General features: G+C 60.5%; 2 protein-coding genes across 3 annotated transcripts in view; both read left to right on the top strand.

The window, feature by feature from the left end:
• Positions 1-2,616, top strand: part of ELL (elongation factor for RNA polymerase II) — a 55,586-nt gene extending 52,970 nt beyond the window's left edge. Inside the window, exon 12 of the mRNA XM_054049884.1 lies at positions 243-2,616. Within this exon, the coding sequence (XP_053905859.1) occupies positions 243-347 (105 nt within the window). The 3' untranslated portion in view covers positions 348-2,616. The remainder of the gene's footprint in view (positions 1-242) is intronic.
• A 148-nt stretch (positions 2,617-2,764) lies between these two features.
• On the top strand, positions 2,765-12,902 carry ISYNA1 (inositol-3-phosphate synthase 1). Of its 2 annotated transcripts, none has more exons than XM_054049886.1 (11): positions 2,765-3,744; positions 9,160-9,284; positions 9,358-9,519; positions 10,225-10,354; positions 10,429-10,622; positions 10,703-10,852; positions 10,929-11,144; positions 11,219-11,383; positions 11,456-11,569; positions 11,649-11,866; positions 12,658-12,902. In XM_054049886.1, exons 2-11 carry the CDS (start codon positions 9,171-9,173, stop codon positions 12,872-12,874), a joined length of 1,680 nt encoding a protein of 559 aa, XP_053905861.1. In that variant the 5' UTR covers positions 2,765-3,744; positions 9,160-9,170; the 3' UTR covers positions 12,875-12,902. The 2 variants fall into 2 exon arrangements, with proteins under 2 accessions (XP_053905861.1, XP_053905860.1); XM_054049885.1 differs by lacking the exon at positions 2,765-3,744 and adding an exon at positions 7,761-7,859.
• The last annotated feature ends 1,160 nt before the right edge of the window (positions 12,903-14,062 follow it).

Below are 14,062 nucleotides of genomic sequence, written 5' to 3'. Positions count from 1 at the left end.
GATGGGCCTTGGGCGATCTGATTTAGTGGGATGATGCTGCCCATGGCAGGGGGTTGGAACTAGATGATCTTTAAGGTCCCTTCCAACCCAAAGTAGTCTATGATTCTATTGGAAATGGGTACCTACTCCTCCAGCTAGAAAAGCTTCATTCTTTGGTCATATATTTATGCTCTGAGGCTGGGTTCAGCACAGGAGCTCTGAAGGATCTCCTTCTGTCACTGCATCTTCATTTTTCTTTGCAGACTAACCCCAATTACAGCCAAGAGAAGAACCGCTGCGAATACCTCCACAACAAACTGGCTCACATTAAAAAACTGATAGCAGAGTATGACCAACAGCAGTTTTAGCTGGCGCCGAGCGGGACTGGGTAGGGCAAAACAAAAAAGTCACCTGGACGTTACGTTCACTTTTATACAACTCTATTCCCTTCAGAGACGAGCGTTAATTCCTCATGGTTGAAGAACTTGGGGATTCCTTACGATGCCGAATCTGTCATGTCTGTGTCCGAGCCGGGTCGTGAGCGCAATGCCTGGCACAGTCCTCTTTGAGTTTTAGCCTCTCTGAATGTTGGAATCTAACAAGTGAGAAAAAAAAATCTGCTTATTTTGAAGCCAGCGTTTGACACTTAAGGGAAAAAAAAAACTTGCCTAAAGTGAACGAAGCTCCCAAAGGTTAAGAATCAATAGTTTTCATGGATTAAAGTTTGGCATGAAGTGTAATTACCCCCGGCCCAGGTCTGCTGGGTTACACGTTGTCCTTCAAATGGTGAGGAACTGGAATGCTGCTAGGTTACCTCCTCCTCTGGCACCTGCGACTGTTCGTATGCAAGCTGTCTGCTCCTCATGGCACCGCGTTAAATACACCACGTACCCAGAGCTCTCGTTGTTTGTTCCTGCTTTTCTCCTCTCCGGTGTGTGCTCTCTCGAGGCGGTTGTGTCGGTAGGAGGGGAGCAGCCCGGGGATCCACGCTGAGTGCCTTGGGCAGTGCAGAAGTGGATCCTCCATGTGGAAAAAAAAAACCCACAAAACCACCCTTAGTTCTTTTTTCAATCCGCTTGTGCGTTTGGAAGCAGCGGGCGTAAAGGTTTTGCAGTGGCCTCTCCAGCAGGCGCAACCCCGTCTGCCTGCGCTCACCTTCTCGTACCAGCGCGGGGAAGGTCGAGAGACCTGTCTGTCTTTGACTTTTATAGTTTTATACCAAGGCAGCCAGTTTTATTAATTGCTAACGAGACTAAGGTCTATTTTTGTATAAGAAAACAAAAAAAGAGCATCTTTTTCTAAAACTGTGCCTCCCCTTTCCCTGTAGGCCAAGTGTTTGAGACCCCTCCCTGTCCTCTACCTGCAGTGTTAACTGGAGCCGAGCGGATGGGCACTCAGAGAAGTTATTTTATTACCTGGCTGACCCAGGAGAGAGGAGGGGGGTTGGGGATGCCGTGCTTTCTTCTTCTTCTATTTTTTGTGTAGTTCCAAAGAAGCAGCAGCAGAAAATCAGTCTCGGAGCAGGCGCCCGAGCGTGAGAGAAGCAAGGTAGCGTTTTCCCATGCGGGTCACTTCCACTGCTGGGCTTTATCGCCAGCTTCTCCGTGCCGTCTTTCTTCGGGATTTGGTTTTTCTTTTCTTTTTGGACTTGAAGGGAACAGTTTTCCAGTATGGCCAGGGTGTGAGAAACACGCCAAAAAGCACAAAGGTGTCCTTTAACTCTGCTCTTTCTTTCTCTCCCCTCTCCCCTTTTAATCCTGCCAGCCTGTGTGATTTGACTTCTTCCCGCTTCCGTTTATCTCAAAGTAAAGGATTACTTTCCTGTGGCGTCTCCTTCCCTTGGAGGTTGCACTGAGGAGTCTTTCACCCTTTTGAAGGAGCGGAATGGCAGATTTAAGGAGGGAAATAGTTCTTACACAAGGAGTAATTTATACCTTTTCCACCCCAAAAATAAAGTGGGTCCATCTGCTGTATAAAAATACTAATAATTCCATTCTGGCTGGATGGGGTTTGCGTCGTCCGGCCAGGGCCACCGCTTTGCTTTGCCGCTTGCAATGTTCTGAGTTTCTCTCCCTGCCGCGTTGCCCGCAGCGTCCAGCGCCCACCAGGACTTTGCCATCCCGTTCTTCAAACGCAAGCCTGCTGCTGACGGGACGGCGCTGAGCCGGCCAGCACGCGGTCCACCGACTGCCACTGGAAAGCCACAGTCTCCCGCTGCTCTACAAAGCCCAGACCTGTTCAGGAATGGAGTGGTGAAGGAGAAAGGGGAAGCGATGTGATGTCCGAGGTCTGTAGGGTGAGCTAGGGAAGTCCCGATGAGCCTCTTGAGGCTCGGGAAGCGCTTCGGTCCCATCTCATCCTCTCCAGAAAAAGACTAGTGGAAGTTAGGGAGCAGTTTGTCTTGTGGGCCAAGCCGTTTGTGTCACGCTGCCTGCCTCCAGCGCTTCTGCTCGTCAGGAAAAGCTGGAAAATGCAGGAGAATCAAAGGCTCTTGTCCAGAAAACTCTGTCCTCCTGCTCGCTGGGGTCTTGCACTGGGCCAGCGTGGGATTCCTTAAGCGGTGGCTGGTGTCAGCGTCCACCCTCGGGCCTCACTTCAGCTCCGATCCCCACAAACCTCCCATGGCTTTGGATTTCAGCAGCGCAGTGGATCCCCCCCGGAGCCCCAGGGACGTGGGAAGGGAGCATTGGGCTGCCTGGAGGAACCGGGGCGCTGCGCTTTCTCGGACCCGCTGTGAGATTTGTCCCTGCAAAACCCAATTGGTGCCAGACCTGCGAGCGGTGTCGCCAGCTGGCGGTTACACGGCTTTCGGCATTCACGGTGGTGAGGCCAAACTTCCTGGCGCCCACCCATCGCATCCACCGCGGGGCTTGGTGAGGCTTCACCTCTGATCGCGAGGAGCCTGAAACTTGGATGGTGGAAGAGGCAGCAGCTACAAACCCAGGATGAGTAAATTCTTCCGTAGAAACACTTCTCCTCCTGATCCTTAATATTTTGACCGGGGTTTTTTGTTGCTTTGGGGTGGGGGGGGGATAGAGATGGATCTCAATCTTTATACATCTGCTATAAGATATTTTTGCAAACAGAGTTGTATACGAAGATGTATTGTGTACATTTACCTGTATATTCTGGAACTTCTAAAAATTTGAATATAAAAACTGAAAATATTTAATGAATATCCAAACTGTGAGACCCAATGAGCATTCAACAACATTCTGCTTCACTTTTTCTTTTGGACTGTGTTAACGAATTGTAGTCGAATCTGCCTTTTTCTTTTGTTTTGTTTTCTTTTCTTTTTAGAGATTACGAAGCTAGGCAAAAAAAAAAAAATTGTGCTTTTTGGGTTAATAGAAACCAGTTCTAGGTGATTAAGTATGATCTTAACTTATTGATACTGTGTTTTACTTTGTAATATTGTACTGTGGATAAAACTATATTGAGCCATGGAGTTGGAGTTTACAAAAAGAGAGCTTTTCACTTTGCCAAAATGTTACAATTTAAAGGCAGCATAGTCTTCAGCTTTCCTAATCTTTTCTTAAGAGCTAGTGTCTTTTTTGTACACTAAAAAAAAAAAGCTGAGTGCTGATTTTGCAACATATAATAAATTCACTGTATTGGAAAACAAGCAAACACTAAGGTTGTACGTTTCTTTTCAGTGCTGCGAGAGGACGTGAAAGAGAAAGGTGATAAATGGCTGGCGTGGAGTTTGAAAGCAGGAAGCAAAGGATCTGTGTCAGTGAGGGAGTAAAAGTATCAGAGCGGCGGGTAAGGAACGGGACAAGGAGAAGGTGCTCAGTACGGGCTGTCTGTTTTCTTGCTGCGTATGGGGAGAGCTGTGGTCCAGAAACACGGCTGCAGAGCAGCCTTGCTCTTCAGGATGCCTTCCTGGTGCTCCGGTGGGATCGGCATCTCCAGGTGGTGGCAGGAGCTTGGAGGTCTTCCTACTCCAATGGTGTTAACACACAGATTTTTGGGGGAAAAGGTGCTTTTGAGGAAGCACCCATTGCTGGCGTTGGTGTTGGGGTTTAGAGGGGTCCTGTGAGCACAGAGCACAGCAGCCAGGAGGGCAGGAGGTGGTGGTGGCAAGCGAGGGCCTCGCTGCTTCCCTCTGGATCGGTGATGCTGGAGCTTCCTCGGCCATGCTGGCTCGCTCTTGGAGCCCACAGCTGCTGGGGACGGTCCAGACCTGGTTCGGGTGTCTCCGCTTGTCTGCGACAGCGGCTCTTGCATTTCGTGCTTGGAGAACCAAGCTGGGTTTGACGTCTGAGGTGAGTCACATCCATGGGGAGCTGGAGCGGGGTCGGCGCTGCCAGAGCAGCGAGATGGCGATGGGACTGGTGCAGATGCTGCCACTGCGCTGCCTGACCACGCTGCTGGAGCTGCCGCCTCCACCCACGGGGGATGAATCATCTGCCTAAAGCACAGGGTACAAATGGCACCGGTCGTACTGAGGTTCTGTCCCTTTTTTCTGCTCTCATGGTAGCTGCTCGCTCTGCTCCGGGCTTCCATAGCATCCCTGGCTGTGCTGCTGGCTGTGGCTGGAGCAGGCACAATAAAACAGAGGACTCTGGTAAATTCTATGTACCATAATATGCACTAAATATCTTCCGTTTTCTTATAGCAGTTGCTGTACTGCCCGCTTTGAGAGCTAACAGCGGCAGGTTTGGTGGTCTCGAGCCCAAAAGCATTGGCAGTTGGTCTTGATCCATCCATGTTCACCCACAGCTCCCTTTGCTTTAGCGCAGGATGCTGGATTCTACCTCCAAAAGAGCAAAATATGGAGAAAGAGAAAATAACCCAGCAATCAAAAAATATCTTAGAAACACTTTGGCTTTATTTAAGGGTAGGAGGAACAGGGAGGGCTCTGCTTGGTTCTGTCTCATCAGCCTTGACCTTGGAGTCATATAACAGCACGAGGACCCACGCAGGGACGTGATGCTCCCATGGCACGTGGGAACCTTTGGGTTCCGTGAGTGCTCCTGTGGGACACTCGCTTACGGAGCAAGAGCTGCGATGCATTGGGTGAGCTGATGCTTTTGCAGAGCCCCAAATCGCCAGGTTTTTAGTTTCAAATGCTGCCTCTGAGACCACTTCTGCTCCCCCAAGCTCCTCTTTTACCATCTTTAATTCCTCGCTCATGAGAGCTTCCCCCTGGGGTGCTCAGCTGATGAAAAGCTGGTGCTGTGTGGGCTGTGCGCGGGGGCTCATGCGGAAGGGTCCCCTCCCGTCCCAGCTTTCCTGGGGCATTCCTCTCCACCGCTGGCAGCTCCGGCTGGGGTCACGCACTGAGCGCGGAAACGCCGAGCTGCCCCAGTGGAAATTTACTGGCTGGGTCCTCTGTGCCAGAGCCAGCCCGGCTCCTGCCGCTGCTCCTTATCTGTGCCCGGCCGGGCTGCCAGCCCTTCCCAGGGATGAGGAGCAGCGTGGGTTCCAAGCTGTGCCCCTCCTGCCCAAGCCAAGCCTGGTGCGGGTTCCAGAGGAGCTCTGGGCTCTGGTAGTTCAGGTCACACCTGGGAAAAGTGTCACTTTGCACCACATCGGGCACAAACTGCCCTCAAATGAGATTCACAGACGTGTGGGAAGGCAGAGGTGACCCTGCGCTTCAGCTTTTTAGGGATGCTGGAAACACACGAAAGCACAGTGGGTTTTTTCCGGGCACCTTTTTGCTCGTGGCTTGTTTGCAGGAGGAAGCTCAGTAGAATCGTTTGTCCTTGACACGCTCCGATGGCGCTGGTCCCGCTTGCAGAGCAGCTGCTGCACTTCCAACCACCCCCAGTCACCCGTTCCTGTCCCTTTCCATGCGTGGCTCTGTCCTGGGGCGCACAGCACCCGGAGAGGGACAGCGTGAGGTTGGGGAGGAGAGGACAGGGGAGAGAATGAAGGCTCAGAGCCTGGAGACTGTTCTACAGAAGGGGAAAAAACCAACCGTGAACGGAGCAAACGTGTCCGTAACACAAATCTGGAGCTGCTTGGGTTAGCCTGGACCTGCTGGGGGGACAAGGGGTGGTTCCTACCTGCACCCCCCCCCAGCTGAGCCCTTCCCTGCGCACGGAGCATCCCTCCGGCTCGTGCGGAGTTGAGCCCTGAACCTGCTTACGATGAACCACCGAGGAACCGGTGCTTCCACAGCTCCAAATCGGGGGCTCGGTGGCCCCATCCTTGGGGACGCAGGGGGTTCTGCTGGCGGAGGGCGGGTGGGCACCGTTGCTGGGGGAGCGGGAGCGGTCGCTATGGCTGTGCGCTCGCCTGGCCCCCCGCCATCCTCCGGCAGCTGGGGAGCGAAGGCGCTGGGCGGCCGTCCCGGGCTCGCGGCCCATGGCCGACGCGTTGGGCGAGCAGGAACAAGGGAGCCCATGCTCATGCGGTGCCGAGCGTGGGAGGAGTGGGAAGGGAGTGGGGGAAGGAACAATGGTGGGAGTTCTGGGAGGGGGGCAAGGGGAGAAAAAAAAAAAACCCTCCAAAAAAAAAAAAAAAAATAGAGGGAAGCAGTGGAAAAATACCAGCGCGGGCCCTGGCAGCGCTGCCCGGACCCTCCCCGCCGCAGGATTATTGTACAAAGAAATGTTATTTTTGTTTCAATAATTTGCTGAGGCACTGGCATTCCAGCGCGGGGCTCGTTTTGTCCTCCAGCCCCAGCACCAAGGCACCATTGTTCGGCCCTGGCCCGCGGGCCGTCCGCGGCCCCCAGTCCCGCCACGCCGCGAGCCCCGTTGGTGGCAGGTGCCCCCCAGGCTCGCTCCCATGGCGCCCCGGGTGCCAGGAGGGTGGGTGGCGGCGTCGCCCCACCGAGCGGGTGGGTGGGTGGCAGTGGCGGGGGGACAGAGTTGTCCTCGCCCGTGTCTGCGGGGAGCGAGGGTGGGGAAGGGGCCGGAATGCGCCCTCCTGCTCGGGGGGCTCCTTTGGAACGACGCCTGCCCATTGAAAGGGGGACGCCCAGCGGGGTGCCGGCCCTTTCTCCGCGGCGGCTGGGAGCAGCCCCCGGGCACCCCGAAACGTGTGGGGTGCGGGCTCACACCGGGGGTGGCTGCCCTGCGGCATCGCCTGCGGCGGTGGGGGGCACGGGGGCTCCGGGGGCGGCGGAGGGACTCGGATCGGGGGCCGTGACGGGGGGTGAGGGGGGCCATGGCCTTTGGGGTATCCGTGCCAAGGGGTGAGGTGGGCCACAGCCTTTGGGGTGTCCATGCCAAGGGATAAGGGGTGCCATGGCTTTTGAGGTGTCCATGCCACAGAGTGAGGGGGGCCATGGCCTTTGGGGTGTCCGTGCCGAGGGCGTGAGGGGGGCCATGGCCTTTGGGGTGTCCATGCTGGGGGTGTGAGGGGTGACACAGCCTTTGGGGTGTCCATGCCGGGGGTGTGAGGGGGGCCATGGCCTTTGGGGTGTCTGTGCCAGGGGGTGAGGGGTGCCATGGCCTTTGGGGTGTCCGTGCCGGGGGGTGAGGGGAGCCACGGCCTTTGGGGTGTCCGTGCTGCAGAGTGAGGGGTGCCATGGCCTTTGGGGTGTCCGTGCCAGGGGGTGAGGGGGGCCATGGCCTTTGGGGTGCCCATGGCAAAGGATAAGGGGTGCCACAGCTTTTGGGGTGTCTGTGCCAGGGGATGTGGGGTGCTGGTGTTGAGATGACTGTGCCAGTGCCCATAGGGCACCAGGAGCTCTGGGTGCCAGTGCTGGGGGTGGTGAGGTATTGGGGGCTCTGGGGTGCTGGTGCTGGGGGGGTGTCCGGTACCGGGGTGCCGGGGGGGTGTCCGGTACCGGGGGCACGTGCGGGGGCGGGGGGCGGGGCGGGGGGGGCGGGGCCCGGGAGCGAATTAATCGGCGGGGACAGAGCGGCCGCGATCGCATCGACCCCGCGGGCTCCGCCGCCTCCATCGCGCCCGAGTCACCGGTGAGAGCGTTCGGTCCCCCGCGCAGCCCCGACCCCGTGTCCCCTCTGCCCCCCCCGAGCGGGACAGCCCTGTCCCCTCGTCCCCAGCATCCCGGGGCAGGGACAGCCCCTGTCCCCCTGTCCCCTCTGCCACCCCTGGGGGAAGGGACACCCCTTGTCCCCTCTGCCACTACCCCGGGAGCAGGGACAGCCGTGTCCCCAAATCCCCGGCACTCCTGGGACTGTGGAGAGCCCCGTGGCCACTCTGCCTCTGCAGGAGCAGAGCCCCCCGTGTCCCCCCCGCCCTCTGCCACCCGCCGGGACAGGGACAGCCCTGTCCCCGTGTCCCCTGTGCCGACCCATTGTGCAGCAACACCTCTTGTCCCCTGCACCCTCTGCCCCCCCAGGAGCAGGGACAGCCCTGTCCCCATGTCCCCTCTACTTCTGGGAGTGGGGACATCCCTGTCCCCATGTCCCCTGTACCACTGGGAGCGGGGACATCCCTGTCCCCATGTCCCCTCTACTGCTGGGAGCGGGGACATCCCTGTCCCCATGTTCCCTCTACTGCTGAGAGTGGGGACAGCCCTGTCCCCCTGTCCCCTGTACTGCTGGGAGTGGGGACATCCCTGTCCCCCTGTCCCCTGTACTGCTGAGAGTGGGGACAGCCCTGTCCCCATGTCCCCTCTACTGCTGGGAGTGGGGACAGCCCTGTCCCCATGTCCCCTGCACTGCTGGGAGTGGGGACAGCCCTGTCCCCATGTCCCCTGCACTGGTGGGAGTGGGGACAGGGCTGTCCCCATGTCCTCTGCACTGCTGGGAGCGGGGACATCCGTGTCCCCATGTCCCCTGTACTGCTGGGAGTGGGGACATCCCTGTCCCCCTGTCCCCTGTACTGCTGAGAGTGGGGACAGCCCTGTCCCCATGTCCCCTCTACTGCTGGGAGTGGGGACAGCCCTGTCCCCATGTCCCCTGCACTGCTGGGAGTGGGGACAGCCCTGTCCCCATGTCCCCTGCACTGCTGGGAGTGGGGACATCCCTGTCCCCATGTCCCCTGCACTGCTGGGAGTCCCCGGAGAGCATCCCTGGTCCCTATGCCTTTCTGTGCCTGCTGCCACCCCGGGGAGGGGACAGCAGGGACAGCCCTGCCGGAGCAGGATGGGGACCCGGGGGGCTCAGCGAGGTCCCGGGGGGCTGCGCGCGGGCCGGGCCGGGGTTGGCAGCGCCGCTGGGAGCTGGCGGGGCAGGGAGCCAAGGTCCCCGTCGGTGGCGTGTCCGGCAGGGCGGGGGGCCGGGGGCTGACACCCATTTCCTCCTGTTCCAGCTCCGGGAACAATGGCCGAGCCATTCCTCGTGGAGAGCCCCGACGTCACCTACGGCAAGGACTTCATCGAGGCCAAGTACACGTACAGCACCGTGCACGTCTGCAAGGAGAACGGCGTCACCAAGGTAGGGGCCGTGGCGGCTGCCGGGGGGGCTCAGCGCCACTGGCGCTCATCCCCACGTGTCCCCTGTCCCGCAGGTGCGGCCGTGCTCGACCCGCTTCACCTTCCGGACGGGGCGGCACGTCCCCCGCCTGGGCGTGATGCTGGTGGGCTGGGGGGGCAACAACGGCACCACCGTGACGGCAGCCGTGCTGGCCAACAAGCTGGGGCTGTCCTGGATGACCAAGACGGGGCGCAAGGTGGGTGTCCCATGGGGGACAGGGATGGGGACACGGAGCTCAGGGGTGCAAGGTGGGTGTCCCATGGCTGGGAGAGGGATGGGGACACGGAGCTCAGGGATGGGGACACAGAGCTCAGGGGTGCAAGGTGGGTGTCCCGTGGCTGGGACGGGGATGGGGACATGGAGCTCAGGGATGGGGACATGGAGCTCAGGGATGGGGACACGGAGCTCAGGGGCGCAAGGTGAGTGTCCCGTGGCTGGGACAGGAATGGGGACACGGAGCTCAGGGGTGCAAGGTGGGTGTCCCGTGGCTGGGACAGGGATGGGGACATGGAGCTCAGGGTGCAAGGTGGGTGTCCCGTGGCTGGGACAGGGATGGGGACACGGAGCTCAGGGTGCAAGGTGGGTGTCCCGTGGCTGGGACAGGGATGGGGACACGGAGCTCAGGGGTGCAAGGTGGGTGTCCCGTGGCTGGGACAGGGATGGGGACACGGAGCTCAGGGGTGCAAGGTGGGTGTCCCGTGGCTGGGACGGGGATGGGGACACGGAGCTCAGGGATGGGGACATGGAGCTCAGGGATGGGGACACGGGGCTCAGGGGTGCAAGGTGGGTGTCCCGTGGCTGGGACAGGGGTGGGAACACGGAGCTCAGGGGTGCAAGGTGGGTGTCCCGTGGCTGGGACAGGCCCCATGCCGGCAGCTCATCCCCATGTTCTCCATCCCAGAAAGCCAACTACTACGGCTCCTTGCTCCAAGCTTCCACCGTCTGCCTGGGCACTGGCCCCTCTGGTGACGTCTACGTGCCTTTCCGGGACCTTCTGCCCATGGTGCACCCCAATGACATCGTCTTCGACGGTAGGTGAGGTGTGGAGGGGACCCCACTATAGGATGGGGGACCCTGAGCACTGGGGTCACCCCTCGTCCCCCAGGCTGGGACATCTCCTCGCTGAACCTGGCGGAGGCCATGCGGCGGGCGGAGGTGCTGGACTGGCCGCTGCAGGAGCAGCTCTGGCCCCACCTGGAGAAGATGAAGCCACGACCTTCCATCTACATCCCCGAGTTCATCGCCGCCAACCAGGAGGAGCGGGCGGACAACGTCCTCTGCGGGACCATGGCTGAACAGGTCCTGGTGGGGCGCTGGTGGGATGCAGAGGACGGAGGGGATCCCACCGGGCTGATGTGTCCCCCTTGGTGCCGTCCCAGATGGAGCAGATCCGCAGGGACATCCGGGACTTCAAGGAGACCAGCGGGGTGGACAAAGTCATCGTCCTGTGGACAGCCAACACGGAACGCTTCTGCGACGTCGTGCCGGGCCTCAACGACACGGCCAACAACCTGCTGCGGGCCATCGAGGTCAGGGGACCGGGGAGGGGACCCAGGGGGTGACACCAGCGCCCTGCTGGTGCTGAGCCACCTCATGTCCCCGCAGCAAGGCCTGGAGGTGTCTCCATCCACGCTCTTCGCCGTCGCCAGCATCCTGGAGGGCTGCGCCTACATCAACGGCTCCCCCCAGAACACCTTCGTGCCGGGCGCGGTGGAGCTGGCCGCCCAGCGCCACGTCTTCATCTGCGGTGACGACTTTAAGTCGGGTCAGACCAAGCTGAAATCGGTCCTGGTGGACTTCTTGGTGGGCGCCGGACTCAAGGTATGTGGGGACAGGGTGGCCGGGGGGACACCTGTGTGCCACTGGGGGGTGACCTGCCTGTATCTCCTGCCCAGACCAAGTCCATCGTGAGCTACAACCACCTGGGAAACAACGATGGGAAGAACCTCTCGGCCCCACAGCAGTTTCGTTCCAAGGAGATCTCCAAGAGCAACGTGGTGGATGACACAGTCCAAGCCAACCCCATCCTCTACGGACCTCAGGACAAACCCGACCACTGCGTGAGTTGGGGACCGGGGAGGGGGACACGCGGTGACGACGGGGGTGGTGGTGACAGAGATGTCGCTTTGCAGGTGGTGATCAAGTATGTGCCCTACGTGGGGGACAGCAAACGTGCGCTGGATGAGTACACGTCGGAGATCATGATGGGCGGCACCAACACCATCGTCATCCACAACACGTGTGAGGTGCGTGGGGTGACCCGGGAAGGGGACAACGTCCCCGGGGGTGGCTCACGGCTCACCCCCCGGCCCTGGGTGCCCGCAGGACTCGCTGCTGGCCAGCCCCATCATCCTGGACCTGGCCATCCTGACCGAGCTGTGCCAGCGCATCACCTTCTGCACCGAGGCCGACCCCGAGTTCCAGGGCTTCCACAGCGTCCTCTCCATCGTGGGGTTCCTCTGCAAAGCCCCACTCGTGCCCGAGGGCACCCCCGTCGTCAACGCCCTCTTCCGCCAGCGCAGCTGCATCGAGAACATCCTCAGGTATTGGGGTTCCCACCCTGCGCCCCTGCTGGCACCCAGGGCCGGCAGAGCTCCTGGGGCTCGGAGCCACGGGGCCAACCCAGTGGGTCCCAGTGCTCAGCCCCAGTGGCTCCCAGTAGGATGTGTGTCCTCCCAGTGGGATGTCCCCCATCCCCAGTGGCTCCCAGTGGGATGTCCCCCATCACCAGTGGCTCCCAGTGGGATGTCCCCCATCCCCAGTAGGTCCCAGTGGGATGTCCCCCTCCCCAGTGGCCCCAGTGGGATGTCCCCCATCACCAGTGGCTCCCAGTGGGATGTCCCCCTCCCCAGTGGCCCCAGTGGGATGTCCCCCATCACCAGTGGCCCCCAGTGGGATGTCCCCCTCCCCAGTGGCCCCAGTGGGATGTCCCCCATCACCAGTGGCCCCCAGTGGGATGTCCCCCTCCCCAGTGGCCCCCAGTGGGATGTCCCCGTCCCCAGTAGCCCCCAGTGGGATGTCCCCCTCCCCAGTGGCCCCAGTGGGATGTCCCCCATCACCAGTGGCCCCCAGTGGGATGTCCCCGTCCCCAGTAGCCCCCAGTGGGATGTCCCCCTCCCCAGTGGCCCCAGTGGGATGTCCCCCATCACCAGTGGCCCCCAGTGGGATGTCCCCGTCCCCAGTAGCCCCCAGTGGGATGTCCCCCTCCCCAGTGGCCCCAGTGGGATGTCCCCCATCACCAGTGGCTCCCAGTGGGATGTCCCCCTCCCCAGTGGCCCCCAGTGGGATGTCCCCGTCCCCAGTGGCCCCCCCGGTGACGCCGGTTCCCCCGCAGGGCGTGCCTGGGGCTGCCCCCCCAGCACCACATGCTGCTGGAGCACAAGCTGCAGCGGCCGGCGCCCAGCGCCAAGCGCTCCTGCCCGGGGGGGGCCGCCTGCCCCCTGGCCCCCAGGAAGACGCCGGGGGGGCCCCAGCTCAACGGGCACCCCTGCCCCGGGGCCCCCCGGCCGGGGCCCCCCCGCACTGCGCTGCGCATCGACGGAGCCGACTAACGCGCTTTTGGGGGTTTTGGGAGGGGGGGGGATGTGGGGGTCCCCAAAGCGCTCGGTGCCGTCCCGGCTCCGACGGACGGACTGTGAAGCTTTGCCCCCCCCCGGCAATAAACCCGGAGCGCATCCAGACCCCCCCGGCTGGCCTGGTTCCTGCCCCCCCCCCCATCTCCCCCTCAGCGATGTGAGAGCGAACGCTGGCGCCTTCTGAAAAAAATCAAATTACATTTATTGATGGGGGGGGGTTGTTGTTGTTCTGGGGTTTTTTTTGTGGGTTTTAGTATTTTTTATATTTTTTTAGTAGTTTTTTTTATTATTTTGGGGTTTTTTTTGTATTTTCTTAGTATTTTTTGCATTTTTTTTTGTATGTTCTTATATTTTTTTGTTGTTTTTCTTTGGGGGAGGGGTCCCTGTTTTCTTTTGATAAGCAAGGGGGGAGCTCTAAAGGCTCTGGGGGCTAAAAATGGGGGGGTCCCTACACAGAACGACTACGCCTACGGTGGCCGCCCCCCCACCTCGGGGCTGTACAAGGGGGGCCGGGGGGTGGCAGCAGTTTAGGGGGGGGGGCGCGGGGGAATTTGAGGTCCTTTCTGTTATAAAAGAGGGGGGAAAAAACCCAAAAATTCAGAAAAAAACACACACAAAACCCCTTCCTTCATATTAAAGTTTTACAAGTGGTCCCTGGGAGGGGGGGGGGGGTGGGAGGGGGGGCCCCGGTCTGGCGCTCGGGGGGGGCCGGGGATCACAGTGCTGGCTGAGCACGCAGACGGGGCGGGGGGGCTGCCCTAGAGGGGGTTTTGGGGGGGCTCCATGGGGAGAGGGGGGGTGTCTTGCACAGCCTGGGGTGCAGGGGGGGCTGTGCTGGTTGTACCCCCCCGGGCTGGGAGTTCCCTATGGGCCCCCCCCCTGCAGGAGCCCAGCAGGGCGGGTACTGGGAGAACTGGGGGGGGCACAGTGCTGTTAACCCACCCCCCCCTCCCCAAATCCCCCTCCCCATGACTGGGGGAGGCTGGAACCACCCCGGGGGGGGCAACCATTCCCCCCCCCCCCAACAGCCCCCCCAGGGGACGCCGAACACCCCCAGCACCTGCCCCTGGGCAGAGAGGGGGGGCAGCACCGGAGGGGGGGGCAGCGCTTGGTGGGAGGGGGTTCCAGTGCTGGGGGGGGGGTCTCAGCACTTGAGGAGGGGGT

This window comes from Cuculus canorus, chromosome 27, assembly GCF_017976375.1.
Source record: "Cuculus canorus isolate bCucCan1 chromosome 27, bCucCan1.pri, whole genome shotgun sequence".
Lineage (NCBI taxonomy): Eukaryota > Metazoa > Chordata > Aves > Cuculiformes > Cuculidae > Cuculus > Cuculus canorus.
Note: the sequence above shows the minus strand (reverse complement) of the source record. Positions and strands in the feature narration are given on the sequence as shown.